A 27161-nucleotide genomic window follows, 5' to 3' on the forward strand; every position below is an offset into this window, starting at 1 on the left:
AATTTTATCTCAAGTTTTAAAAATTGTCCAAAGTATTTTTTTAAAAAAGGGTATTATCTGTGTTGCGGAAAATGAGTATGTATCTATTCCAGATGGATGAAACGTTGCCTAGAGCCTAAAAGAAATGTTTTTGTTTGAAATGTTAACCCTTAATCCTCGTCCTGATTTTTGATTCTGTTTTGATGGCAATTTATGATTCCCCTGATCTCCCACCCTCCATGGGAAGCTTTCCTATAATACGTGCTGTTTGAATCATTTTATAAAGTAGTAGATCTAGCTCGGTTATGCTTTTAATATTTCCTTTCTTACTTTTAAAGTAGCCCTAAAGGTCTTTTTACCTTGAATTCAGCTTGATAGGAATAAGTTCTGATTAGATTGTTCTGTCATTAGATTAGGTAAAATAAAAATTGGCAAAGGATAAAATCAGTCTTCCCTTTTGCCAGGTGCTGGGCAAGGCCTCAGTTTTAGAAATTCCTTTCTCTAAATGAACACGGCTTCTTGAGAGATTTCCTGTAAATATCTTCTCTTCAGGGACCGTAGATTAATGTGACTTTTCTCAGTGTGTCCTCATTTGTACGCCTTACCTTTGCCTCAATAGTCCCACAGTTGGCAGGGCTTGGGTCAGACACCGCTGTGTTAGAGGTGCCTTTCTTGACCACCTAGATTGTTATGCCCCCTATTTCACACCCTGTTCTTTCATAGCATTTATAACCACAGGTAATTATACTTTTTAAAATTTTGAATTTCGTATGTCTCTACTAGAATCTAAGCTGTGTGAGGACAGGGACAGACTTTGTTTTCTGGGACTTACTGAATCTGTTTTTGCTCACCATTGCCCCACACCTAGAACAGTGTCTGGCACACATAGCAGGGAATTAATAAGTATGTGCTAAATGAATAAATAAATAAAATCACTGTTGTTGATACTGTTATCACTTAGTGGAAAGTGTCAAGTTTTAACTTAACTTTGTGGAAAAATCAGTCAGATACACTCCTGTTCTCCTGCTTTTATTCCTTTGTGTTCTAGTATAGTCATGGCCATTCAGAGTTAGAGCAAGGAGTCTGGTAACAGAAGATTCTGGCAGCAGTCTCCCTTCCTAGAATGTCAGCTCTGTGAGGGCAGGCATCCTCGTCTGCTTTGTTCGCCACTGTATCCATAGTGCCTAGCACAGTGCTGGGACTGTAGGAGGTGCTTAATTAATATTTGTTGCATGGATGAAAATCTTACCAATTTATTTTCACAAAGCAATAATACTGAGAACATGCTGCGAGGAGTCAAAAAGTAACAGGAAAACTGTTGCTTTAAAAGAAAAAAAAAAAAAATTAGAACCGTGGATGACAAGTGAGGCTTATTCGAGGTGTTTCCCTGTAGGGGGCCAGCCTCCCTGTGATGGACCTAACGGAGCTCCCCAAGTGCACAGTGTGTCTGGAGCGCATGGACGAGTCCGTGAACGGCATTCTCACCACCTTATGTAACCACAGCTTCCACAGCCAGTGTCTGCAGCGCTGGGATGACACAACGTGAGTGCAGGAGGTTACCCCCCTACCCTGTCAAAGCTCATTATTACCCTTTCCCAGAATTAAGAACAGCCGCCCCCCCAAAATGAATCACTCCAAGTATTTGACTTTATAAACCTGGGTACCACGATGGTGAAGAGGTCACATAGAAGGGCCTTCCGTGTTTCTTCTTTGCTTTCCTCAGTTCACGTGAGGATCAGCATTCCTAGACCAAGTCCCTTTTAGTGTGCCAGTTCTGAATGCTTACGGAATGTCCCAAAGCAGCATGAATTGTTCTTTCCTTCGAAGAGCCAGAAAATGAGGGGGTGGGGGAAGTTTAGCTTTGAGGCTCTCATGCTAAAATGACATCCAGGTCTAAAATCTTGTTTATCACCTGCACTTTATGTCTACTCTTTACTTTGGCTTTCTTATCAAAGGGTGCTGGGCTACAGCAATCTGACATTTTGGATTTATCATGTTGTTGATGGCTTGGTGGCCAGTAGTAACAGTAGTCACTAAGTATGAGGCACACACACACCTATGTTCTCCTGTTTCCCAGTGCAACAGAGGCCCTATTTGTAGGGTGGCATTGTGCAGACAAAAAACTGAGGTGTAACCTGTACCTTTTTTTTTTTTTTTTTCAGTCAGAGGTTGCTGCTCCCTTTGCAAACTGCATTGTGGGTCTTAGCTAGAAAGGCCTTGTGGCCTTCAGACGCTGGCCTTGTGGGTTTCCCAGTACAGAGAGGAAGGTGCAGAATCAAATAATTACACAAATAAATGTGAAATTACAGCCATTGCAAGTGTTACAAAGGAGCAGCGTTGCAGCATTGTGACTCGAGAATAGGGCCCTGACACAGCCAGGGCTGTCTGAGAGGCAGCCTCTCAGGGAGGATGAACAGGAGTTAGCCAGCTGAACAGTGGAACCGGCGAGAAGGCAGTGTAGGGGAGGGGGTCTGCATGGGAAGGGGGAAATCACGTTCCAAAGCCCAGGAATAAGGAGGGGCGAAAGTCCACAGGAGTCTGTTCTCTGCCCCCACGTGGTCAGCTTTACAGAGCAGGGACCCTGTCTGGCTGTTCTCTGCTGTGCCGCTCACACTTAGCAGGGGACGTGGTGCGTAGGAGGAGCTCAGTAAATATCTTTGAGCAAATAAATAGACCCTGGCTTTTCCGTGGCTTGTTTACCTGGAGAAGAATCTTGCCCCAGTTCTGTAGAGTCATTGGTCAATTCTGGGGTATCATTTGAGGGTTCTTCAGAGAATTGTCCAGGTTTAAATTTGCCTTGAATAAAGCCACGCTGAGATGTTTGTGTTCCATAAAGGGTCTGTCTGTATCTTGTGTCCATCTGCTACACCATTTAAGTTCTGGATGCTTTTTTGTTTCCTGCCACTCCAATTTTACTTTCCGTACAAGTTAATTTTTGTAAAACCATAGCATTTTCAAGTTGGAAGTTTCCTCAGGGACCATCTTGTCCAACCTCCTCATTTTATAGAAGAGGAGACAAAGGCCCAGAGGTGAAAATTAGCATGCTCAAAGTGTCATGACAGAGAACGAATGCCAGAACTGGGTCCAGAATTCAACCCACCGGGCAGCTGCCCTCAAAACCATGCAGTGCCTTCAGCAAGTGGGTTTTGAGCCTCCCTATGTGCAACTACAATGCTGTGTGCTGAGGGGGAGAGAAACAAACACAGACCCTCCTCGGGAACATTGATCTGCTAAGGGAGAGCCACACATACATGTATGCTTACAATTCGAGGTAGATATGAGAGAGAGCCAGCTGCCCCGCTGGGGTGGTCTGGAAGGGTTGCTTACAGAAGGCGGTATTGGTACCAGGTCACGAAGGGTGGTTTTTTGTCAGGGAAGGACATTCTGAGAGGATTTCCCCAAATATCTCCTCAGGAAAATAAGATTACAACTCAAAATTATTTTTGAAGGGAAGGCAGGAAGAATTGAATGAACTGTTATTTTTTAATAGATGAGATGGTATATCATAGAGGGCTAATTGTATAGTACAGATAAGTTTATTTTTATAATTTCCCCCCCTTTTTCCTTTTTATTCTCAGGATCATACATTTCGGAAAGATCATTTTGGCACAGTGTAGAAAATTAGATTTCAGAATTCGTTTGCTGTTTTCTTATCCCACCACTACCACAGCTGCCACAAAGACTGAAGTGATGACACAGAGCTAGTTCCTACGTTTGACAAGACTGCTTGTGGAGTCCTAGCTGCCACTTCTTTTTTTTTAAATAAATTTATTTATTATTTATTTTTGGCCACATTGGGTCTTCGTTGCTGTGCGCGGGCTTTCTCTAGTTGTGGCGAGTGGGGGCTACTCTTTGTTGTGGTACATGGGCTTCTCATTGCAGTGGCTTCTCTTGTTGCGGAGCACGGGCTCTAGGCACGTGGGCTTCAGTAGTTGTGGCACACGGGCTTCAGTAGTTGTGGCTTGTGGGCTCTAGAGCACAGGCTCAGTAGTTGTGGTGCACGGGCTTAGTTGCTCTGCGGCATGTGGGATCTTCCCCGGCCAGGGCTCAAACCCGTGTCCCCAGCATTGGCAGGTGGATTCTTAACCACTGGGCCACCCGGGAAGTCCCTAGCTGCCACTTTTGTTACTTCTTCAAGTTTGTCCTGTCTTCTCTTTTGGTACTAAAGAAAGAGACAGACTAAATCCTTTAGCTTTCTCTTGGGAAACATAGTCCTTATCTGTGATAAGAACTTAGTGTTCTTCCTGCTTATTTCCATTTCTTGGTTTTATCTATTCAGTAGGGTAACAAACTGATACTAGTTACATCTTGAGCATTCTTTCTTCTTGGTGCCAGTTCACTTAGCCTCAACTATCACCTACTTTCTATCATTTTTGCCCATTGGACACAAATATTCGTGACTGGAACTTAGCATTACTTTGTCTTGAGTATAAGGGTTAATGGATTTTTTCAATTTTTTTTCATTTTTATTGAAGTATAATTGACAATCAAAAATTGTATATATTTAAGGTGTACAACTAGATGACCCGATATACATCAACACTGTAAAATGCTCACCACAGCCAAGCAAGTCAGCATATCTTTTTCCAGATGAAATTCATTGTATGATAAAATGTTGTATGTGTTTCATGAAGGACATTAACTTTTTTTTTTTAGTGAAGTTTACTACAGAATTTAGTTTCAACTCTTAGGAGCAACCTTGAGAGGACAGGGTACATTTTGGATGATTTAAAACTTTGAGAAGTGGGGATAAGCTAGATTGAAATAAAAATACATTGTGGGTAGCCAGACATGAAACAAAATTAACAACTCGTCTCAAGTCTCTAATTCTAACCTATAAATATTTAGTTCTTTGATTACCTAAGCTTTAGACAGAAGAGTGGAGAAAGATATGAGGCAGATCAAGATTTTTCCCTTATCCTCAGCTTTATCAATATTTTGTGGGACTTCCCTGGTGGCGCAGTGGTTAAGAATACGCCTGCCGTTGCAGGGGACACGAGTTCAAGCCCTGGTCTGGGAAGATCCCACATGCCGTGGAGCAACTAAGCCCGTGAGCCATAACTACTGAGCCTGCGTGCCACAACTACTGAAGCCCACGTGCCTAGAGCCCATGCTCCACAACAAGAGAAGCCACTGCAATGAGAAGCCCTTGCACTGTAACAAAGAGTAACCCCCGGGCTTCCCTGGTGGCGCAGTGGTTGAGAGTCTGCCTGACGATGCAGGGGACATGGGTTCGTGCCCTGGTCTGGGAAGATCCCACATGCCGCGGAGCGGCTGGGCCCGTGAGCCATGGCCGCTGAGCCTGCGCGTCCGGAGCCTGTGCTCTGCAACGGGAGAGGCCACAGCAGTGAAAGGCCCGCGTACCACAACAAAATAAACAAACAAAAAAAAGAGTAGCCCCCACTTGTAGCAACTAGAGAAGGCCCTCATGCAGCAACGAAGACCCAATGCAGCCAAAAATAAATTAATTAATTTTTAAAAATTGTGTTTTTTTTTCCATTTCATTTGAGAATAGCTTGAAAGCATTTGTCTTTTGAATGATGTCCTTAATTATGATAAACTTAAAACTATTATATAAGAGAGGGAGGATATACAATTACATTTTTGACTTTTGGGTTCTGTGACAGCTGTCTTTTATATTTAATCTGTATTATTATTTTTTTTGGTGTCCTTTATAGGTGCCCTGTTTGCCGATACTGTCAAACACCAGAGCCAGTAGAAGAAAATAAGTGTTTCGAGTGTGGCGTTCAGGAAGTAAGTAACGAGTGGTGGGGAAGAGTAATGCACGCGGCTTTAATCGTCTGGGGTTTTCTACTACCCAGTGTGGCGTAAATTCTTTTCAATTCTTTTGAGACTGATTTTTTTTTTTTTCTTTTTGTCCAGGGTCAGGCAAAAAATAAAAATACACGAACTATTTTACTCCTACACAAAATACTTTATGGTTTCATTCTTTGTCCTTTGAAAACGCCTAGACTTTTGTTGATAATTGTGATTATTTTTTCTTACTATTTACATAGAGTTCCATAGAATCCAGAGCGAAAAACTAATTGACCCCTAAAAGCATCCTTGCTTGTTGGGTTTTAAACATATTTATTCAGAACTCCTGTAGAAACAACTCTAAACCTCATCCTGTGTCAGGCTCTCCTCTTTCCACCCCAGTGGACCAGGTCATGTGTTTTTATGTAACTAATTAAGATCTTACCTCCTTCTCGGCAGAACCTCTGGATTTGTTTAATATGTGGCCACATAGGATGTGGACGGTATGTGAGTCGACATGCCTATAAGCACTTCGAGGAGACCCAGCACACATATGCCATGCAGCTCACCAACCATCGAGTCTGGGACTATGCTGGAGGTGAACACCACTCCCATTTTCTAATTTGGATTCATTCTTTCTGAAAACGTCTCCGTCAGAACCTCTCCCCTTGCTCTCACAGCTTGAAGTCTTCCTGACAGCTGTGGCAAACTCCAATTCTCATGGTGCCCCATAGGGCACTATTTCCTGTGAATGGCCTGCATTGCAGAGGATAAAGAGAGTTAATACTTACCCTCTGCCCTCTCTTTTTTTTTTAAATTCAAATGATTTAACCCACTTTTAAAGAAATATTGCAAGGCATTTAATTTGGATCTGTAAAAACATAATTTTGTCAAAGTTAAAGGCTTATGGAGACCCTTTTCATTCTGAAGAAACATGCCTTGGTTGACTAATTCTTTTCTTTAGATAATTATGTCCATCGACTGGTCGCAAGTAAGACAGATGGAAAGATAGTACAGTATGAATGTGAGGGTGATACTTGCCAGGAGGAGAAAATAGATGCCTTACAGTTAGAGGTAAGATATTTTATTAATAATTACTGAATACCTATGTCTACTGCTTTTTACTACTCTAACTTGAAAGGTTGTTTGGGCTTTTAATTTTGCCATATGCCCTGCATGTTAGCTTTTGTTTTAAAGACCTGTATTGCTCTGAAGGATTATAAAAATATTTTTATTCCATCTGATTTTCTTCTTTGAAAATCTAATAAGTTTCACTGAGCCTTATTACCTTTAGTGTCATGTTCCTGGTTGTCTCAAGTACAGCATTAGTGTTGTCCTCTATAGCTGTGATAAAGGTGGAAATTAAGAATCTTCCTGGGCTTTCCTGGTGGCGCAGTGGTTGAGAGTCCGCCTGCCGATGCAGGGGACACGGGTTCGTGCCCCGGTTCGGGAAGATCCCACATGCCACGGAGCGGCTGGGCCCGTGAGCCGTGGCCGCTGAGCCTACGCATCTGGAGCCTGTGCTCCGCAACGGGAGAGGCCACAACAGTGAGAGGCCCACATACAGCAAAAAAAAAAAAAAAAATGTTTAAGAATCTTCCTGTTGGGGGGGATTCCCTGGTGGTCCAGTGGTTAGGACTCCACGCTTCCACTGCAGGGGGCACGGGTTCGATCCCTCGTCGGGGAATTGAGATCCCACATGCTGCACGGTGTGGCCAAAAAATAAAAAATAAAATAAAATATATTCTTGAAAAAAAAAGTTATAAAAAAAAAATTCTTCCTGTTGGCATCACAGTAGCAGTTGGAAATTGAGCAAACTTGGTCAGGATAAGTTAACCCCAATAGCATCTTTCCATGCTGAGAAGCTTTTTCCCATATATTGGGCTGGCTTTTATAATTGGACCCTTATATAGATAAAGCCATTTTTAGGGTTTTCATATAATTGAGGAAGCAATAAAATTACCACAGTCTTATTTTTCTCATAGCAGTAAACCCCATCTACTATAAAATTGATGTGTAAATTTTATATTAAGGAAGGAAGAGTTTAACATGACTCCTATTTTATAAATTTCAAAATGATTACTTTAAAAACAAATACATTAACCTTGGGAGGAGGTGGACATTTGAAAACTTGCTTATCTCTAGACTCTTAAGGTCAGTGGAATGGCCTAAAATAGAGCTGATGTTACCATTAATAAATTGTATTGATGTGAAAAAAATTCAAATCTTTTTTTTTTAATATTTATTTATTTATTTATATTTTTGGCTGCATCAGGTCTCAGTTGTGGCACGCAGGATCTTTCATCGCGGCGGGAGGGCTTCTCTCCAGTTGTGGTGCTTGGGCTCCAGAGTGCGCGGGCTCAGTAGTTGCAGCACTTGTGGGCTTAGTTGCCCCGCGGCATGTGGGATCTTAGTTCCCTGACCAGGGATCGAACCCACGTCCCCTGCATTGGGAGGCGGACTCTTAACCACTGGACCACCAGGGAAGTCCCCCCAAAAAATTCAAATTTTTAATGTTAAGTTTGTAGTAACTCTTCCAAATTAAGTATGTTCATTCAGTGAATACTTATTGAGGGTTGCCATCTGTTAGCCACTCTTCCATGTGCTGCTGGGAGCTCAGCATTAAATAGACTCCCTGCCCTCATGGAACATACATTCTAGTGACACACACACATACAGTCTTCCAATTGTCCTTTCTTTCTGTTGCTCTTTCATTCTCTTCTCTGGCCTGCAAACATGATTAGATCTCTTCCAGTCTCCTGGAATGGTCTTTCCAGAATGCAGATGTGATCTTGCCACTCCTTGGCTCTTATTTCTCAATATCATACCCCAGAGCCTTCCATAGGCCCCATCTCTCCATACCCTACACCCCAGCCTCATTGGTCTCACTTCATCTCTGAAGCAGTTCTAAACATCCACAGCTCACATCTTGTTAGTTCTCTGGAATCTGTCTCCTCCTCCTGTCTGTCTGTCAGGAGTCCTCTCAAATCTCACCTTCTCTCAGAAGTCCTACCGGATCCTATCCTTTCCCTGTAGTTACACAGCACTGTTCATTCATTCATGCATTGAGGCAGCAAACATTTCTTGACATCCAGAATGTGCCAGGCACTGGGGGTACAAAAATGAAGATATAACCCTTGCTTTCAAAGAGTTCAGTCCAGTCAAGGAGAGAGGCAGGCAAACCGGTGATTAAGTGCTAATGTCATAAGTGCTGGTAATGATAGGCACAGTGTCGTGGGAGCCGAGAGAGGCAATTAACCCAGGGCTGGGAGTGACAGGGACAGCTTCCTGTAGGGGGCAGATGGATGAGCTGATTTGAGTTACACTTTGATTTAAAACCATGTAGAGAACTCCCGGCGGCTTGGGGTCTATTCCCTCCGCCATCACGGAACTGCCCCGGAGCCCGAGGGGAGGGCGGCCTCACTGAGGCTGCCGGCTCTGGAGGGGCCCCGGCGGCCGAAGCCGCGACAGTCGTGCGGACGGCGGGCCGTTGTTTCAACAAGTAACTTAAAGACAAAATGGAAAAACAAGGAGGTTTGTGCCTGAGATCATGTTGATGTGAAACCGGGGATGGGCACCTTGTGCCAGCCGTGTGGATGAAAGGCTCTTGGTGCTGCAGCCAGGAGTCAGTGCTGTGCCTCTGAGATGGGAGAGCCAACTTCAGGACACTGGTCAACAAGAGACCTCCCAGCTCCACATAATATCAAATGGCGAAAATCTCCCAGAGATCTCCATCTCAACGCCAGCACCCAGCTTCACTCAACGACCACCAAGCTACAGTGCTGGACACCTTATGCCAAACAACTACCAAACAGTAACACAACCCCACCCATTAGCAGAGAGGCTGCCTAAAATCATAATAAGTCCACAGACACCCCAAAACACACCACCAGATGTGGACCTGCCCACCAGAAGGACAAGATCCAGCCTCATCCACCAGAACACAGGCAATAGTTCCCTCCACCAGGAAGCCTGCACAACCCACTGAACCAACCTTAGCCACTGGGGACAGACACCAAAAACAATGGGAACTACGAACCTGCAGCCTGCAAAAAGGAGACCCCAAACACAGTAGGATAAGCAAAATGAGAAGACAGAGAAATACACAGCAGATGAAGGAGCAAGGTGAAAACCCACCAGACCAAACAAATGAAGAGGAAATAGGCAGTCTACCTGAAAAAGAATTCAGAATAATGATAGTAAAGATGATCCAAAATCTTGGAATAGAATAGACAAAATGCAAGAAACATTTAACAAGGACCTAGAAGAACTAAAGATGAAACAAACAGTGATGAACACAATAAATGAAATTAAAAATACTCTAGATGGGATCAATAGCAGAATAACTGAGGCAGAAGAACGGATAAGTGACCTGAAAGATAAAATAGTGGAAATAACTACTGCAGAGCAGAATAAAGAGAAAAGAATGAAAAGAACTGAGGACAGTCTCAGAGACCTCTGGGACAACATTAAACGCACCAACATTCGAATTATAGGGGTTCCAGAAGAAGAAGAGAAAAAGAAAGGGACTGAGAAAATATTTGAGGAGATTATAGTTGAAAACTTCCCTAATATGGGAAAGGAAATAGTTAATCAAGTCCAGGAAGCACAGAGAGTCCCATACAGGATAAATCCAAGGAGAAATACGCCAAGACACATATTAATCAAACTGTCAAAAATTAAATACAAAGAAAACATATTAAAAGCAGTAAGGGAGGGCTTCCCTGGTGGCGCAGTGGTTGAGAGTCCGCCTGCCGATGCAGGGGACAGGGGTTCGTGCCCCGGTCCAGGAAGATCCCACATGCCACAGAGCAGCTGGGCCCATGAGCCATGGCTGCTGAGCCTGCGTGTCCGGAGCCTGTGCTCCACAACGGGAGAGAGCACAACAGTGAGAGGCCCCTGTAGCGCCAAAAAAAAAAAGAAAAAAAAAAAGAAAAAAAACAGCAAGGGAGAAACAGCAAATAACACACAAGGGAATCCCCAAAAGGTTAACAGCTGATCTTTCAGCAGAAACTCTGCAAGCCAGAAGGGACTGGCAGGACATATTTAAAGTGATGAAGGAGAAAAACCTGCAACCAAGATTACTCTACCCAGCAAGGATCTCATTCAGATTTGATGGAGAAATTAAAACCTTTACAGACAAGCAAAAGCTGAGAGAGTTCAGCACCACCAAACTAGCTTTACAACAAATGCTAAAGGAACTTCTCTAGGCAAGAAACACAAGAGAAGGAAAAGACCTACGATAACGAACCCAAAAGAATTTAGAAAATGGGAATAGGAACATACATATCGAAAATTACCTTAAATGTAAATGGACTAAATGCTCCCACCAAAAGACACAGATTGGCTGAATGGATACAAAAACAAGACCCATATATATGCTGTCTACAAGAGACCCACTTCAGACCTAGAGACACATACAGACTGAAAGTAAGTGGATGGAAAAAGATATTTCATGCAAATGGAAACCAAAGGAAAGCTGGAGTAGCAATTCTCATATCAGACAAAATAGACTTTAAAATAAAGACTATTAGAAGAGACAAAGAAGGACACTACGTAATGATCAAGGGATCAATCCAAGAAGAAGATATAACAATAGTAAATATTTATGCACCCAACATAGGAGCACCTCAGTACATAAGGCAAATACTAACAGCCATAAAAGGGGAAATCGACAGTAACACATTCATAGTAGGGAACTTTAACACCCCACTTTCACCAATGGACAGATCATCCAAAATGAAAATAAAAAAGAAAACACAAGCTTTAAGTGATGCATTAAACAAGACGGACTTAATTGATATTTATAGGACACTCCATCCAAAAATAACAGAATACACATTTTTCTCAAGTGCTCATGGAACATTCTTCAGGATCATATCTTGGGTCACAAATCAAGCCTTGGTAAATTTAAGAAAATTGAAATTGTATCAAGTACCTTTTCCGACCACAACGCTATGAGACTAGATATCAATTACAGGAAAAGATCTGTAAAAAATACAAACACATGGAGGCTAAACAATACACTACTTAATAACGAAGTGATAACTGAAGAAATCAAAGAGGAAATCAAAAAAATACCTATTAAACAAATGACAATGGAGACACGATGACCCAAAACCTATGGGGTGCAGCAAAAGCAGTTCTAAGAGGGAAGTTTATAGCAATACAAGCCCACCTTAAGAAACAGGAAACATCTCGAATAAACAACCTAACCTTGCACCTAAAGCAATTAGAGAAAGAAGAACAAAAAAAACCCAGAGTTAGCAGAAGGAAAGAAATCATAAAAATCAGATCAGAAATAAATGAAAAAGAAATGAAGGAAACTATAAAAAAGATCAATAAAACTAAAAACTGGTTCTTTGAGAAGATAAACAAAATTGATAAACCATTAGCCAGACTCATCAAGAAAAAAAGGGAGAAGACTCAAATCAATAGAATTAGAAATGAAAAAGGAGAAGTAACAACTGACACTGCAGAAATACAAAAGATCGTGAGAGATTACTACAAGCAACTCTATGCTAATAAAATGGACAACCTGGAAGAAATGGACAAATTCTTAGAAATGCACAACCTGCCAAGACTGAATCAGGAAGAAATAGAAAATATGAACAGGCCAATCAGAAGCACTGAAATTGAAACTGTGGTTAAAAATCTTCCAACAAACAAAAGCCCAGGACCAGATGGCTTCACAGGCAAATTCTATCAAACATTTAGAGAACACCTATCCTTCTCAAACTCTTCCAAAATATAGCAGAGGGAGGAACACTTCCAAATTCATTCTACGAGGCCACCATCACCTTGATACCAAAACCAGACAAGGATGTCACGAAGAAAGAAAACTACAGGCCAATATCACTGATGAACATAGATGCAAAAATCCTCAACAAAATACTAGCAAACAGAATCCAACAGCACATTAAAAGGATCATACACCATGATCAAGTAGGGTTTATTCCAGGAATGCAAGGATTCTTCAGTATCCTCAATCAATGTGATAAACCATATTAACAAGTTGAAGGAGAAAAACCATGTGATCATCTCAATAGATGCAGAGAAAGCTTTCGACAAAATTCAACACCCATTTATGATAAAAACCCTGCAGAAAGTAGGCATAGAGGGAACTTTCCTCAACATAATAAAGGCCATATATGACAAACCCACAGCCAACATCATCCTCAATGGTGAAAAGCTGAAAGCATTTCCACTAAGATCAGAACAAGGTTGCCCACTCTCACCACTCTTATTCAACATAGTTTTGGAAGTTTTAGCTACAGCAATCAGAAAAGAAAAGGAAATAAAAGGAATCCAAATCGGAAAAGAAGAAGTAAAGCTGTCACTGTTTGCTGATGACATGATACTATACATAGAGAATCCTAAAGATGCTACGAGAAAACTACTAGAGCTAATCAATGAATTTGGTAAAGTAGCAGGATACAAAATTAATGCACAGAAATCTCTGGCATTCCTATACACTAATGATGAAAAATTTGAAAGTGAAATCAAGAAAACACTCCCATTTACCATTGCAACAAAAAGAATAAAATATCTAGGAATAAACCTACCTAAGGAGACAAAAGATCTGTATGCAGAAAATTATAAGACACTGATGAAAGAAATTAAAGATGAAACAAATAGATGGAGAGATATACCATGTTCTTGGATTGGAAGAATCAACATTGTGAAAATGACTCTACTACCCAAAGCAATCTACAGATTCAATGCAATCCCTATGAAACCACCACTGGCATTTTTCACAGAACTAGAACAAAAAATTTCACAATTTGTATGGAAACACAAAAGACCCCGAATAGCCAAAGCAATCTTGAGAACGAAAAACAGAGCTGGAGGAATCAGGCTCCCTGACTTCAGACTATACTACAAAGCTACAGTAATCAAGACAGTATGGTACTGGCACAAAAGCAGAAAGATAGATCAATGGAACAGGATAGAAATCCCAGAGATAAACCCACACACATATGGTCACCTTATCTTTGATAGAGGAGGCAGGAATGTACAGTGGAGAAAGGACAGCCTCTTCAATAAGTGGTGCTGGGAAAACTGGACAGGTACATGTAAAAGTATGAGATTAGGTCACTCCCTAACACCATACACCAAAATAAGCTCAAAATGGATTAAAGACTTAAATGTAAGGCCAGAAACTATCAAACTCTTAGAGGAAAACGTAGGCAGAATACTCTATGACATAAATCACAGCAAGATCCTTTTTGACCCACCTCCTAGAGAAATGGAAATAAAAACAAAAATAAACAAATGGGACCTAATGAAACTTCAAAGCTTTTGCACAGCAAAGGAAACCATAAACAAGACCAAAAGACAGCCCTCAGAATGGGAGAATATATTTGCAAATGAAGCAACTGACAAAGGATTAATTTCCAGAATTTACAAGCAGCTCATGCAGCTCAATAACAAAAAAACAAACAACCCAATCCAAAAATGGGCAGAAGACCTAAATAGACATTTCTCCAAAGAAGATATACGGACTGCCAACAAACACATGAAAGAATGCTCAACATCATTAATCATTAGAGAAATGCAAATCAAAACTACAATGAGCTATCACCGCACACCGATCAGAATAGCCATCATGAAAAAAATCTACAAACAATAAATGCTGGAGAGGGTGTGGAGAAAAGGGAACACTCTTGCACTGCTGGTGGGAGTGTGAATTGGTACAGCCACTATGGAGAACAGTATGGAGGTTCCTTAAAAATCTAAAAATAGAACTACCGTATAACCCAGCAATCCCACTACTGGGCATATACCCTGAGAAAACCATAATTCAAAAAGAGTCATGTACCAAAATGTTCATTGCAGCTCTATTTACAATAGCCCAGAGATGGAAACAACCTAAGTGTCCATCATCGGATGAATGGATAAAGAAGAAGTGGCACATATATACAATGGAATATTACTCAGCCATAAGAAGAAACGAAATTGATCTATTTGTAATGAGGTGGATAGACCTAGAGTCTGTAATACAGAGTGAAGTAAGTCAGAAAGAGAAAGACAAATACCATATGCTAACACATATATATGGAATTTAAGAAAAAAAAATGTCATGAAGAACCTAGGGGTAAGACAGGAGTAAAGACACAGACCTACTAGAGAACGGACTTGAGGATATGGGGAGGGGGAAGGGTGAGCTGTGACAAAGTGAGAGAGAGGCATGGACATATATACACTACCAAACGTAAGGTAGATAGCTAGTGAGAAGCAGCCACATAGCACAGGGATATCAGCTCGGTGCTTTGTGACCGCCTGGAGGGGTAGGATAGGGAGGGTGGGAGGGAGGGAGACACAAGAGGGAAGAGAGATGGGAACATATGTATATGTATAACTGATTCACTTTGTTACAAAGCAGAAACTAACACACCATTGTAAAGCAATTATACCCCAATAAAGATGTAAAAAAAAAAAAAGAAAGAAAGAAATGAAGGGAAAAAAAAAACCATGTAGTTCTTCTTGAAGTCAACTTAAACAGAAATCTAAGGGTTTTTTAAATTGTACATTTCTCTGTTTGTCCCTATAGATTGTAAGCCCCCAGAGGACCAAAGTGTAATTGTCATCTCTGTGTTCCCCTAGTTTATTGAGTAGAGTGGAACCAAGGTGTAATATACATTCTGTATGTTCCTCTTAGTCCTCTGCAGGTCATTAAAAGTCAGGTTTTAATTGAATTTCAGAGACTGACAACTGTGACTTACGTTTTGGTGTTCATTCTCTGTTTTTGTAGTATTCATATTTACTAACAAGCCAGCTGGAGTCTCAGCGAATCTACTGGGAAAACAAGATAGTTCGGATAGAGAAGGACACAGCAGAGGAAGTAAGTTTCTGGTCTGGTGACTGCTGAAATGCCACATGCCAGGATAGCCTGATGTTGGGGGGAGAAGGAAGAGTACAGGGAAAAAGGGGTCTCAGAGTCTTCCTTCTTAGTCTCATCTATAGGTAGAGAACTGGTTTACCTCTAAAAAGAAACCTTTGTTACATGTCAGTTAAATCTCAACAAAGCTGGGGGCTCGTAAGGGGTAGGAAAAAGAAAAGATTTGGAATCAGTTGGCTCACCCCAGTAACCTAACTCTACATCAAGTTTCCAGGGAGAAGTAGTAAACACCTGACTTGTCATTATGCTAGAGACTTAGCCCCAGAAGGTCGTATCAGGGAACAAGAAATTGTAGACCACAATGAGAATGAAGTTAGTTGAAAAGAGGAAAAGGAAGAGACAGAAATACGCTATTGCAAATGTAATCAACTAAGCATAATTTAAAAGGAGAAGGGAAGCAGACATATATTCTCACCTAGGATTAGTAAATCAAGAAGATTTTATTGTGTGCTGAGCCCTATACACAATTTTATTTTGTGCTGAGCCCTATACTAAGTTAAGGAAGAAATAAAATACTTGCTACATACCTGAAACAAAAGAAACCTTGGACTTAAAGGCTTGGTATTTTGGGGTTGGGATGTTGTTTGTTAACTTCAATCAGGTTTTCTAGTGCCTTGTGCAATTCCATTTAAAAAATAGAAGTATGTGCATGAGGGTTTGTACTTTCAGTCAGCCAGTTGGTTTGTCATCTTGGGAACAGCTGCTTTGGGGAGCTGAATATGGGCTCCTGAGGCAACAAGACGGTGCTTTGAAACTGAAGGGAATAAAATTAGGCAGAGATGCTGAAGTGGTCACCATGGCACCTTATTAGTCTAGGGCAGTAGTCTTGAAAATTTAACAAAATAATGCTTTAAAGAAAAGGCCATTCACTACTCGGATGGATAGAAGAGAAAAGTGATGTGATTTTGGTGGAAACCTGGCCCAGAGTGGCCCAGAGCTCCACCTGCTTGGTTTGGCCTTTGGCTCCAGCATGTACAAGGAACCCTGAGGGTTCCAGACCAGGGACTTTGAAAACCAGTGAGCACCTGAGTGTTCGTGTATAACTAGGGCTCTGGGAACCATTATCAGGACCTAGAGACAGTGTTCATAATTCAGTGATTCTCTTAGTGTTGAGTAAAGGCTTTTAAATGTTTTTAAATGATTGACTTAAATGATTATTTTTAAAGTGATTATTTTAATAACTTTGCGAATCCTCACCAGCAACTGGGCCCTCAGATGGGGGGACTGCAGAGCCGGGTTTGGGGTCACCTCAGTGGTAGCTGGTGTTATCGTGGAGCTTAGCAGGCAGGGCCAAGCTTTCACTTTATGCCAGGCCCATGGGCCCAAGTTTCTGAGTATGCCTACAAATGAGGAGAAATCAGGTTTTTTCATTAAGGCTTAACACCAGCTTTAAAATGATCTTTGGTGAAAAGTTCATGATGAAATTCTTACAGGAACCTTCTAAGCAATGGAAGTGCCTTTCCAGAGGGCCTTCAGGTCACTTGACATACTGTTCTGAATAGGGCTTGATTGGAGTCCACGTGGGAAGGAGGTGCGCCTGATGGCACTCACAAGGCAGAGCAGAGGTCGCTGCCACTTGGTGTCAGGTTTGGGGTTCCCAGGGAGGAGCACTGGCAACTCCATGCAGCCTCACTAATGGGTTTTTCTACGGGCTGTACCAGCGTGAGCACCTAAAGTGCTTTGTGCAGACCCTTGAGAGCTAAGCTCAGGATTCTCTCTGCCCTTTAAGACTCTTTAGGATTAACTGCATTCCCTAACACACGCCCATGGAAAGCAAGTCAAGGGGCAGGGAAGCTAAAAATGTGAAACTTGTGTCTACTTTTAGGTAGGGATAAGGTAGAGGCAAGGGCAGCCCTAAATAAAAAGCTCGAAAAGGGTATTTTGTTTTCTAGTAAAAAATGTCACTTATCCGTAAGTTAATTGGTGATGCAAGCCTTTTGTTCCTGCTGCTGTCCTCCTTTTGACCAGTCCTCTGTCCGTTGGCACCTTCAGCAGTAGAGCACATGCAGGGAGAAACAGTAACCGTGCATTTCACTGGCAGAGATTCTTGGTCATGGGCCTCATATAAAGGTAATGTGGGGGAGGAGAGGAACTGCAGATTGAAATTCACTGCGGACTTCAACTATAATACTATTCCAGTCCCACGATGCCTTAGGTAGTACAATTGCTGTAGTATGTGAGCAGAGTCTGTTCTGGAAAATGAAGCTCATACCCACTTGAAGGTTCATAGTTTTAGTGGGGCCATGTATAAGAGCATAGAGTAGGCCATCAGTACAGGTGCATTCCCCTAAAGATACCTCTTTTCTTTTTAAACCTCTAGCTCCATATAGAAATTGCTCTTTCTGCAGGTGTGGATTGTGAACTGAGTTTGGTGGCTACAACTGGCATTTTTATTAGCATAGGGTAGATGTCAGAGTGTATCACATTTAATATTGTTTTGTGAAACTTTTGTATCAGGGTGTGTGTGTGTGTGTACTAAGTGTTTCTTACTGAGGGCTAATGGTCAGAATTGCTTTTAAAACCACTAATTTAGGACTTCCCTGGTGGCGCAGTAGTTAAGAACCCGCCTGCCAATGCAGGGAACACGGGTTCAAGCCCTGGTCCGAGAAGATCCCACATACTGCGGAGCAACTAAGCTTGTGCACCACAACTGCTGAGCCTGCGCTCTAGAGCTTGCGAGCCACAACTGCTGAGCCTGTGTGCCACAACTACTGAAGCCTACGTGCCTAGAGCCCATGCTTCACAATGAGAGAAGCCACCGCAATGAGAAGCCCGCGCACCGCAACGAAGAGTAGCCCCCGCTCGCCGCAACTAGAGAAAGCCCGCACGCAGCAATGAAGACCCAGTGCAGCCAAAAATAAATTTTAAAAAAACAAACACTAACTTAAGCCATTGTAACATTTGTCTCTAGCAATATCAGAAACCTTTTTGAGGTTACTAGATATTTTTCATCTTGATTTAAATGTGTTTAGCTTATTGTCTTTAGTGACCAAAACAGACAGTTTGGTTCCTTTTGATGGTCATTTCTGTCCTTTCCAATTTCCCTAAACTGACAGGAGTCAGTTTAAGAGAAAATGTCAGAAGGATCTAGTGGTCTTATTTTAAGACAATATTGAGGAGAAAATTAATACCAAATAGAATGATAGCAATTTGAAAGCTATTTTTATTTTTATGACATAGAGGAACTTTTAGAAATCTCTCTTTAATTGCATGTTCTTCCAACTTAATGATGTTGGCTCTAAAGTTAATTTCTACAAAACAGTTAATTTCTTATTTAAAAAAAGAGGGAGCAGTGCTGTTAGAGACCTGCTAGGCGAGCCGTAGCAAATGTTTAAAAAGAAAGCGTTAAGGGCTTCCCTGGTGGCGCAGTGGTTGAGAGTCCGCCTGCCAATGCAGGGGACGCGGGTTCGTGCCCCGGTCTGGGAAGATCCCACATGCCACGGAGCAGCTGGGCCTGTGAGCCATGGCCGCTGAGCCTGCGCGTCCAGAGCCTGTGCTCCACAATGGGAGAGGCCACAACAGTGAGAGGCCCACATACCGCAAAAAAAAAAAAAAAGAAAGCGTTAAAAGTAGTGGCCCTTTTTCTGGCGTGATGGATGTTGCATGCATCACGGATCTCTGCTAAGAGTTTAAATCTTGCCAAGAGGTCAGTTTTCCTTTGCTATAGAGCTTTGGCCTCCCATATAGTGCAGAGAGAGTTTTAGAACTTGGCTTTGGACCCAGACTTGGGGGTCCAATCTTGGACCCATGTCACTCGAGCTGGGTGACCTTGGAGTGTATTGCCTCACCTTTCTCTAAGCCTCAGTTTCTGTAAAAAGTTTACATACCTAAGTCATAGGCTTGTTATAAACAATAAATGAGATACAACCTATAAAACACCTAGCCAGGACCTGGGCCATAGGATTTAAATTCTCAATCACTTCTGTTCCTATTATTATTATTACCTCACGATCCACCTGTCTTCCTGTGTCCTTAGACAAGTGGAGTTGAGGTGTTTCCCAAGTCTGTAGATCTTAACACCTGTGTGAATCCAGTGTCTACATAACTAGACTTCCACAGACTCCTTGCTAGGATTGCTGCCATCTGACATATAATACACCAGAATTTTTAATTTCTCTTAAGTTTTTAAGACAATGTAATTTGAATTCTCTCTGTAAATTGCCTTTATATAAACTCAAAATAAGAACTGCTTATGTTCCATATGGCTTCACAGTACATGAGAAAATTAATAGTGAAATTGGATGGAAAAAAGCACCAAACAGAATCACCTGTTACAAGTAACTTCAGATTATTTGGATAATACAATTGTCACTTAAAAGCACGGATTTGAACTGCACAGGTCCACTTATATGTGGATTGTTTTCAGTGGATACCTGCTACAGTACTGCAGGATCCACAAATGGTTGAATCTACAGATGCAGAACCATGGATACGGAGGGCCGACAATAAAGTTATACTCAGATTTTCGACTTGAAGGAGGGTCGAGACCACACATTGTTCAAGGGTCAAGTGTAACTTTTAGAATATGATCTCAAGAGTTAAAAAACTGGTCAGTTAAGAATTGGAGATTCTGCCCTTCTACACTGTTGATGGGAATGTAAATTGGTGCAGTCACTATGGAAGACAGTATGGAGGTTCCTTAAAAAACTAAAAACAGAACTGCCATATGATCCTACAATCCCACTCCTGGGCATATATTCAGAAAAGATGAAAACTAATTTGAAAAGAAAAATGCACCCCAGTGTCCATAGCAGCACTGTTTACAATAGCTAAGACATGGAAGAAACCTAAATGTCCATCCACAGATAAATGGGTAAAGAAGATGTGGTATATATATGCAATGGAATATTACTCAGCCATAAAAAAGAATGAAATAATGCCATTTGCAGCAACATGGATGGACCTAGAGATTATCAAACTAAATGAAGTAAGTCAGACAGAAAGACAAATATTACATGATATCACTTATATCCAAATCTAAAAAATAATACAAATGAATCTATTTACAAAACAGAAACAGACTCACAGACATAGAAAACAAACTTATGTTTACCAAAGGGGAAAGGAAGGGCAGTATGAGATTAACAGATACTACTATATATGAAATAGAAAGCAACAAGGATTTACTGTATAACACAGGGAACAATATTTACTGTATAACACAGGGAACAATACTCAATGTCTTGTAATAACCTATAATGGAAATAATCTGAAATATATATATATGAATCACTTTGCTGTAAACCTGAAACTAACACAATATTACACAATATCATCAGCTACACTTCAATTTAAAAACAAAGATTGGGAGGTTCTGGTCTGGCCTCTGATAAATCATCTCATGCTCTACAGCCTGAAGCTCGCTCTTTACCTTCTGGCAGTTTCACTCAACATTCAGTAGCTCTTGACCCTCTTGATCCTGGTTTAGAGAAATGGTAAGAAAAAAAAGGATTTCTGAAAATTTTTATTCCTATTGCAGAAATTCTTTCAGATAATGGTCTCACCTTTTCCAAATTTGGTTTGTCAAAGTTAAAGACAGGTAATTGGGGAAAAAAATTGTGATGTTAGCCCCAAAGGCCACACAGCTTTGTCTTTGTGAAGTGAAACTGATCTCTGTTTGCTCTTTCAGATTAACAACATGAAGACCAAATTTAAAGAAACAATTGAGAAATGTGATAATTTGGAGCACAGACTAAATGATCTCCTGAAAGAAAAGCAGTCTGTGGAAAGAAAGTAGGTATAACTGGCCTGTTCTTTTAATTAGCTTTTTTATTCTAACAGGTTCCATAAACAGATAATCTCCTTTATACCCATGGACACACTCTCATTGTCAAGTGTGTATCACCAGGTTTTCAGGGCTCTCCCCATATATGGAGCAAACCTACTGTGACTTCCTGTTTACTAAAAAATTCAGTGTTTCACGCCAGATGGATGCCATGTGGAATGCAGGACGCTCTCCTGATGTCTGTGCTCATGCTACATGCAAGTATCTTCCATTTTGGCCTGTAGAAAGCAACTTCCTTGTGCCCAGAGCATCTCTGAGCCATGGTGGCTGAGAAATGGCAGTTAGGAAGGAGATTTACGTTTAAGCTGAAGATGGCATGTGTTCTGGCCTTGGTCGGGAATTACAGGCCAAAGATGTTGAACGTGGAGCAAAAAATTCATCAACAACACGGCAAGAACAGACTCTACTAGTGTTACTTGGGAAGATAATTGCTGCTGATTGAAACTGCCTTTCTAGTTTAAGTTATACTCACAAAAATAATTGGATTTTTTTACTCCAGACAAATGGATAAAAAATAAATTTAAGGGGGATAATTGTCCCTTAAGTTTTTTTTTTTTTTAATCTTGGGATAAATTTAGTTTTACAAAAAGGTTGCAAAGATAGTGCAAAGAATTCCCGTATACCTTTCACCTGTTCTCCCTCATTGCAAATAGGTGGATATTTTTAGTCATTTGTGTGGGGGGATTGGGGGGTAAAATCCATGTAACGTAGATTCTGCCGTTTTAAGTATGCAGCTCACAGTGTTGTGCAGCTGTGACCACTGTATGGTTCCAGAATTTTTTATCACCCCAAAAGAAACTCTTCAGCAAAGGTGTTTTTTGGTTTGTTTTTGTTTGTTTGTTTGTTTGTTTTTGGGTGTTTTTTTTGCGTTGTGCGGGCCTCTCACTGTTGTGGCCTCTCCCGTTGCGGAGCACAGGCTCCGGACGCGCATGCTTAGCGGCCATGGCTCACGGGCTTAGTTGCTCCGCGGCATGTGGGATCTTCCCGGACCGGGGCACGAACCCGTGTCCCCTGCATCGGCAGGCGGACTCTCAACCACTGCACCACCAGGGAAGCCCCCTGCAAAGGTGTTTTTTAACTGCTGTGAAAACAACACTACATTAATAGAAATACAAATCAAAAATTCTCGTATACTTTCAGCACCCTAACAAGTTGAACTGTTCCAAAGAATTTAAAAATTAAAACTGTAAGTTTTCTTTCACCCCCAAATCCGGCTATCTAGAGGTAACCATTATTAATGGTACCAGTGAATCTTTGTTGTTCTCGGTCTTTCTCATATACATCTTTTTTCTACAAAACTTGAATAATATTAAGTATTCTATTTGGTAAAATATTCTGTTTTGGAGTTTTTTTGTTTTTTGGGTTTTTTTGTACTGGCATATCTAGATCTATTCTGATCTTTGTAACATCATATGAAGGTCCCATAATAATTTTAACCAGTTCCCCTTGAAGGACATGTAAGTTGTTTCAAGTCTCACACTACTATGAACAATGTTGCAATAAGCATCTTTCTGCATTTGTCATTTAGTGCAGTCCTGAGTATATTTACTTTATAGGATAAATTCCTGGAAGTAGAATAGCTATGTGAAAGGGCAGGTGAAATTTTGATTTTCATAGATGGTGTCAAGTTGACTTCCAAGGAGTTTGTGCCAGTTCACACTGTAGTACCAGCGTGTGGGAGTACCCGCTTTTCCCACATCTGAGCTCTTTGGCATTCTGATACATAAAAATGGTATCTCAAGTGGTGTTTTGTCATTCTTTACTTGTGAGTAAGATTGAGCATCAGTAAGGCACTCCCTATTCTTGCAAACTCTTCTCCAGCAAATGCAGTTGAGATCAGAGTACTTGACTCTTTAAGAATGTCACTTTTCTTCATAACTTCTTTATCACAGCTATCATCTCTTAAGCCACCCATGTAAACAAAACAGAGAAGCAGTAGAAATTTTACCATGAATCACAGAATAGTTTCTGCTATTGAAAATTTTCTGATCCTTTAAAAAAACAAAAAATGTCCTGAGGCTACACTTGAGTTAACTAGAGCAAAATTCTTGTTTTAGGTAGCTGTTGCAATGGCAGCAAACCAGTCCCCCTGGCCATGGGAGGGCGGGGTCTGCCCTAAATGGCTTCTGAGGTCATGGCTCCTCTGTTCAATCCCAGAGCAGAAAGGGGACTGTGTCAGCAAATGAAAAACGTGCTTTGTCTTCCTTTGTTTTGTAAAAGGTGTACTCAGCTAAACACAAAAGTGGCCAAACTCACCACAGAGCTCAAAGAGGAGCAGGAAATGAACAAGTGTTTGCGAGCCAACCAAGTCCTCCTGCAGAACAAGCTGAAGGAAGAGGAGAGGGTGTTAAAGGAGACCTGCGACCAGAAGGACCTGCAGATCACTGAGATCCAGGAGCAGCTGCGGGACGTCATGTTCTACCTGGAGACGCAGCAGAAGATCAACCACCTGCCCGCTGAGACCCGGCAGGAAATCCAGGAGGGACAGATCAACATTGCCATGGCCTCGGCCTCAAGCCCCCCGTCTTCGGGGGGCAGCGGGAAGCTGTCCTCCAGGAAGGGCCGCAGCAAGAGGGGCAAGTGACCTTCAGAAAAACACATGTCCTTGAGACTGTTCTCCCTGGCACAGCAAGGGTGTGCTGGGGCCTTCAGCTGAATGTGAGGGTGGACCCTGAATAAGTATAAGTGAAGATCAAGCCGCAGTTGTTCGGATCTTTCATTTGCTACCGTGTGGTGTAACGAACGTTAGAGGGCTGACAGCTAGTAGAGCTGAGGGAAATGGGCAGTGTTCTCAAAGGTGGCTGCTTTTTTCAACCGTAATAGTTCACTGACCTCAGACGTTCTAATGACCGTTTTGCCTTCCTACTTGATAGATGCCCCAACTCTGCTGTGCATTTTTCTGTTGTATTTATTGAGTTGGTGTATTAGACGTTCAGTTCTGGAATCACTTTAAGAGGTAGAATTTTTTTGTGTCCCCCTCAAAGGTAACTATCCTTAAAGCACCAAACCTGCCTGAGGTCATCGCAGCCGCTTGAGAGAGAGGTTCTCCATGGCCACTGAGGATTTATGAAAATTCCCTAGCATTAGCATTGGCATCCCTCCCTGCCTCCAGGGAATTGAATAATTGGTCAAATGTTACATGAAAAGAGGCTGGGTCTGTAAACCTGGCATTGGCTTGTCACCAGCAGCCATCTCCTCTTGCTCCAGGCCTAGCCAGGAAAAACAAACGGCCCCGAGCAGACTGAGTGGACCCAGTGTAGGAAAAATGGTGATGTCCCCACTTTGTTTATTTTTGATGCCTCCACAGCTCATTATGTACCTCAGAGAAGGAGGCTAAATGTTTGCTCTGAGACTCAAATCTCAGAATGGATTTCCTAGCATCCAGCAAGAATAAGCAGGCAGATTTATCATCCACGTGAAAAGGCAGAGTGAGGCCTCTGACTGGCTGACTGTATTTTGCTGGGATCAGTATTTTCTGAGTGTTTACAAAAGATTGGGCTGCGTGTTCAGGTTGCGGCTAAAGGGAGCTTGGGCAGATTTTCAATTATGCCTTCAAGGCATATCCAAAAGGCTGCGGCTAAATCCAAAAATTAGAATTTTAACAGAGGCCCCTTTAAAACAGTCATGTAATGCTTGTGTGGGCCAACAGAGGGGCTGTGTACTTTTTCTAGAAACAGAAATGTCCAAAAAAAAAATCGTAATGTGTGGAAATGAAGCAAAATTAAAGTAAGACCCGTGTTGGAATTTCGCTTCCAAAAGAGGTAGCTGGGTAGGTTAACAAGACATAGTGTTAACAAATTAACACTATGGGTTTTCTTTCCTGTGTTTATAATTAGCCAAGGTTTTCAAATTATCACACTTCAGAATTGGTTCTTAGCCTACGATTAGGCTGCATCCTCTTTGACCTAAACATTTTGCACGTTATTTGTTCGCACACCAACTGTCTCGCTAATCACCATCCACTTCTGTGGGATGTGCCGCAGCATTTCCCAAAGAACCTTCCCTGTAACTTTGCAACATGAATGTACTCAGACATTCTCAAATTTTTCTTAGGGCAAACCAACTCCATAAGTCCCCCTTGCACTTATATATACAGATATCCTAAAGCAAGAGTGGGAATGGGAAGCTAACTTCTCTTTCCTATAGAGATTCTATTTTATTTAAAATCTATTTTTACACTAGTTAGAATCCTGCTTTTTTTGGCCAAGTACTCGTCTTGCATGTCTGACCTTGCAGAAGCTGGGGTGGATCGCAGCATACTAATTAAGAGAATTAGAAGTAGTTGACAAAGCTTGCTTGCCCATTTCTCTGCGATCACCTCCACCAAGCAGCCTACCACCAGCTGGGAGAACAGAGATTTTCAGTATAGATGGGATAAATGCTCTGAAAGGCTGTGCCCAGAGGAATGAGCAAATAGGCAAACGTTTCCAAACTACTTGAAGGTTTAAAAAAATGTTCCAGAAAAACTTGTCAAGCTATGTAAAGAAAATGTTTTATTAAACCGGTCAACGAGTCATGTTTGAATTTGACAAAATTACATAAGGTAGAAGCTGTTAGTGTTTCCTACAGGATGGAAATGAACCACTTAATGTATCCATACTACCTTGAACAATGAAATTGCATTAAAATAACCAAACTTTGAAATGATTCTGCCCCGTGTGAAATCTGTGTCTCTCTGGTTGACATTTGCTTGGAGCTTGTACCTGAATAATCTAAGAAAAAGTAGCTGAACCAGGTACAGAATAGGGAAAATCCTCTGAATTTGGAAGCTTGGGTTAGGAGAAGACCCAGGCACACAATTCTTTTGCAAACTAAAAGCAGTCAATTTCTACACCTGAGACTTTTTTCCAGGCCCTACACCGAGCTGAGGTGGTTTTATTTTTGGAAACTGTCATAAATGTGACTTGTTAAGGATCCACCATGTAAGAAAAAGCACTGAAGCAACTCCCCGCTCCTGCTTGCGCAGTGAAGTTGTCCTCATCAGAAGGGCTGAGAAAGTGATTTAAACAGCCAGTAGAATATGGAGAACTTGGCAAATCACAAATGAACAACCTTCTGTCATCACTTGGAAACCCCTCTCCTAGTGCAGTCGGGATACACAAGCTACAAATATACTATCCATAAGATTTGGCTGCTCTGCACGATGCCACGTTGCTTGGGCTGGTGGCAGATTTTAGTTTGTTGTGATAAAGTCCATGGGCTTATCTAAAAATGGAAAGTCACTTTTAAAACATTTGAGGAAAGCTATTTTGTTTTCTCCAAGATAAAGCTGATTTATGCCGTGGTCATTCTGCTGTGTTACTTGTTGGCAATAAAAGGGAAATTTTTCAGGAATTTCTTAAGACCCAGCTCCTGCTCTTCAGTGGTGCTGGGGGACATCTCAACTACCCAGAGACCTGGCCAACACCTGAAGCAAGTTTAGGAAGGCACCAAGTGTTCTCTGGCAGGCCTCTGCTGCTGGCCAGTCTTCATTCTTGATCGTGAAAATTCCTGAAACGGGAGTCCTAGAATTCTGTGCAGTGGCTACACCAACAGATGTGGCTTTTAAAGTTAAAATTTTTAAATGACAGAGTGAAGTCGTAATAGGGAGAAAAGCCTTTCCCTTTAGGAACCCTGAGTTTTACCCCAGAGCCAAAGCCGAGTGTCTCCTCTGTGATGTGAAGTTGATTTCCTCCCCGCAAATGCAGTACTGAGGTCAGCCTGCGGCGTGCAAAAAACATTCTTTGCATTTGTGCATTA

General features: G+C 41.6%; 1 protein-coding gene across 2 annotated transcripts in view; it reads left to right on the top strand.

Annotated features, from left to right (window-relative positions):
- Window positions 1-26016, top strand: part of BRAP (BRCA1 associated protein) — a 37471-nt gene extending 11455 nt beyond the window's left edge. For both annotated transcript variants that reach the window (XM_029224950.1, XM_029224955.1), the window contains exons 6-12: window positions 1373-1521; window positions 5658-5733; window positions 6196-6334; window positions 6701-6810; window positions 15491-15580; window positions 21267-21370; window positions 23643-26016. In XM_029224950.1, coding sequence (XP_029080783.1) covers window positions 1373-1521; window positions 5658-5733; window positions 6196-6334; window positions 6701-6810; window positions 15491-15580; window positions 21267-21370; window positions 23643-24006 — 1032 coding nt within the window. In that variant the 3' untranslated portion in view covers window positions 24007-26016. The remainder of the gene's footprint in view (window positions 1-1372; window positions 1522-5657; window positions 5734-6195; window positions 6335-6700; window positions 6811-15490; window positions 15581-21266; window positions 21371-23642) is intronic.
- Window positions 26017-27161: the final 1145 nt, after the last annotated feature.

This window comes from Monodon monoceros, unplaced genomic scaffold (assembly GCF_005190385.1).
Source record: "Monodon monoceros isolate NGI ecotype Baffin Bay Population unplaced genomic scaffold, NGI_Narwhal_1 Super_Scaffold_1, whole genome shotgun sequence".
NCBI lineage: Eukaryota > Metazoa > Chordata > Mammalia > Artiodactyla > Monodontidae > Monodon > Monodon monoceros.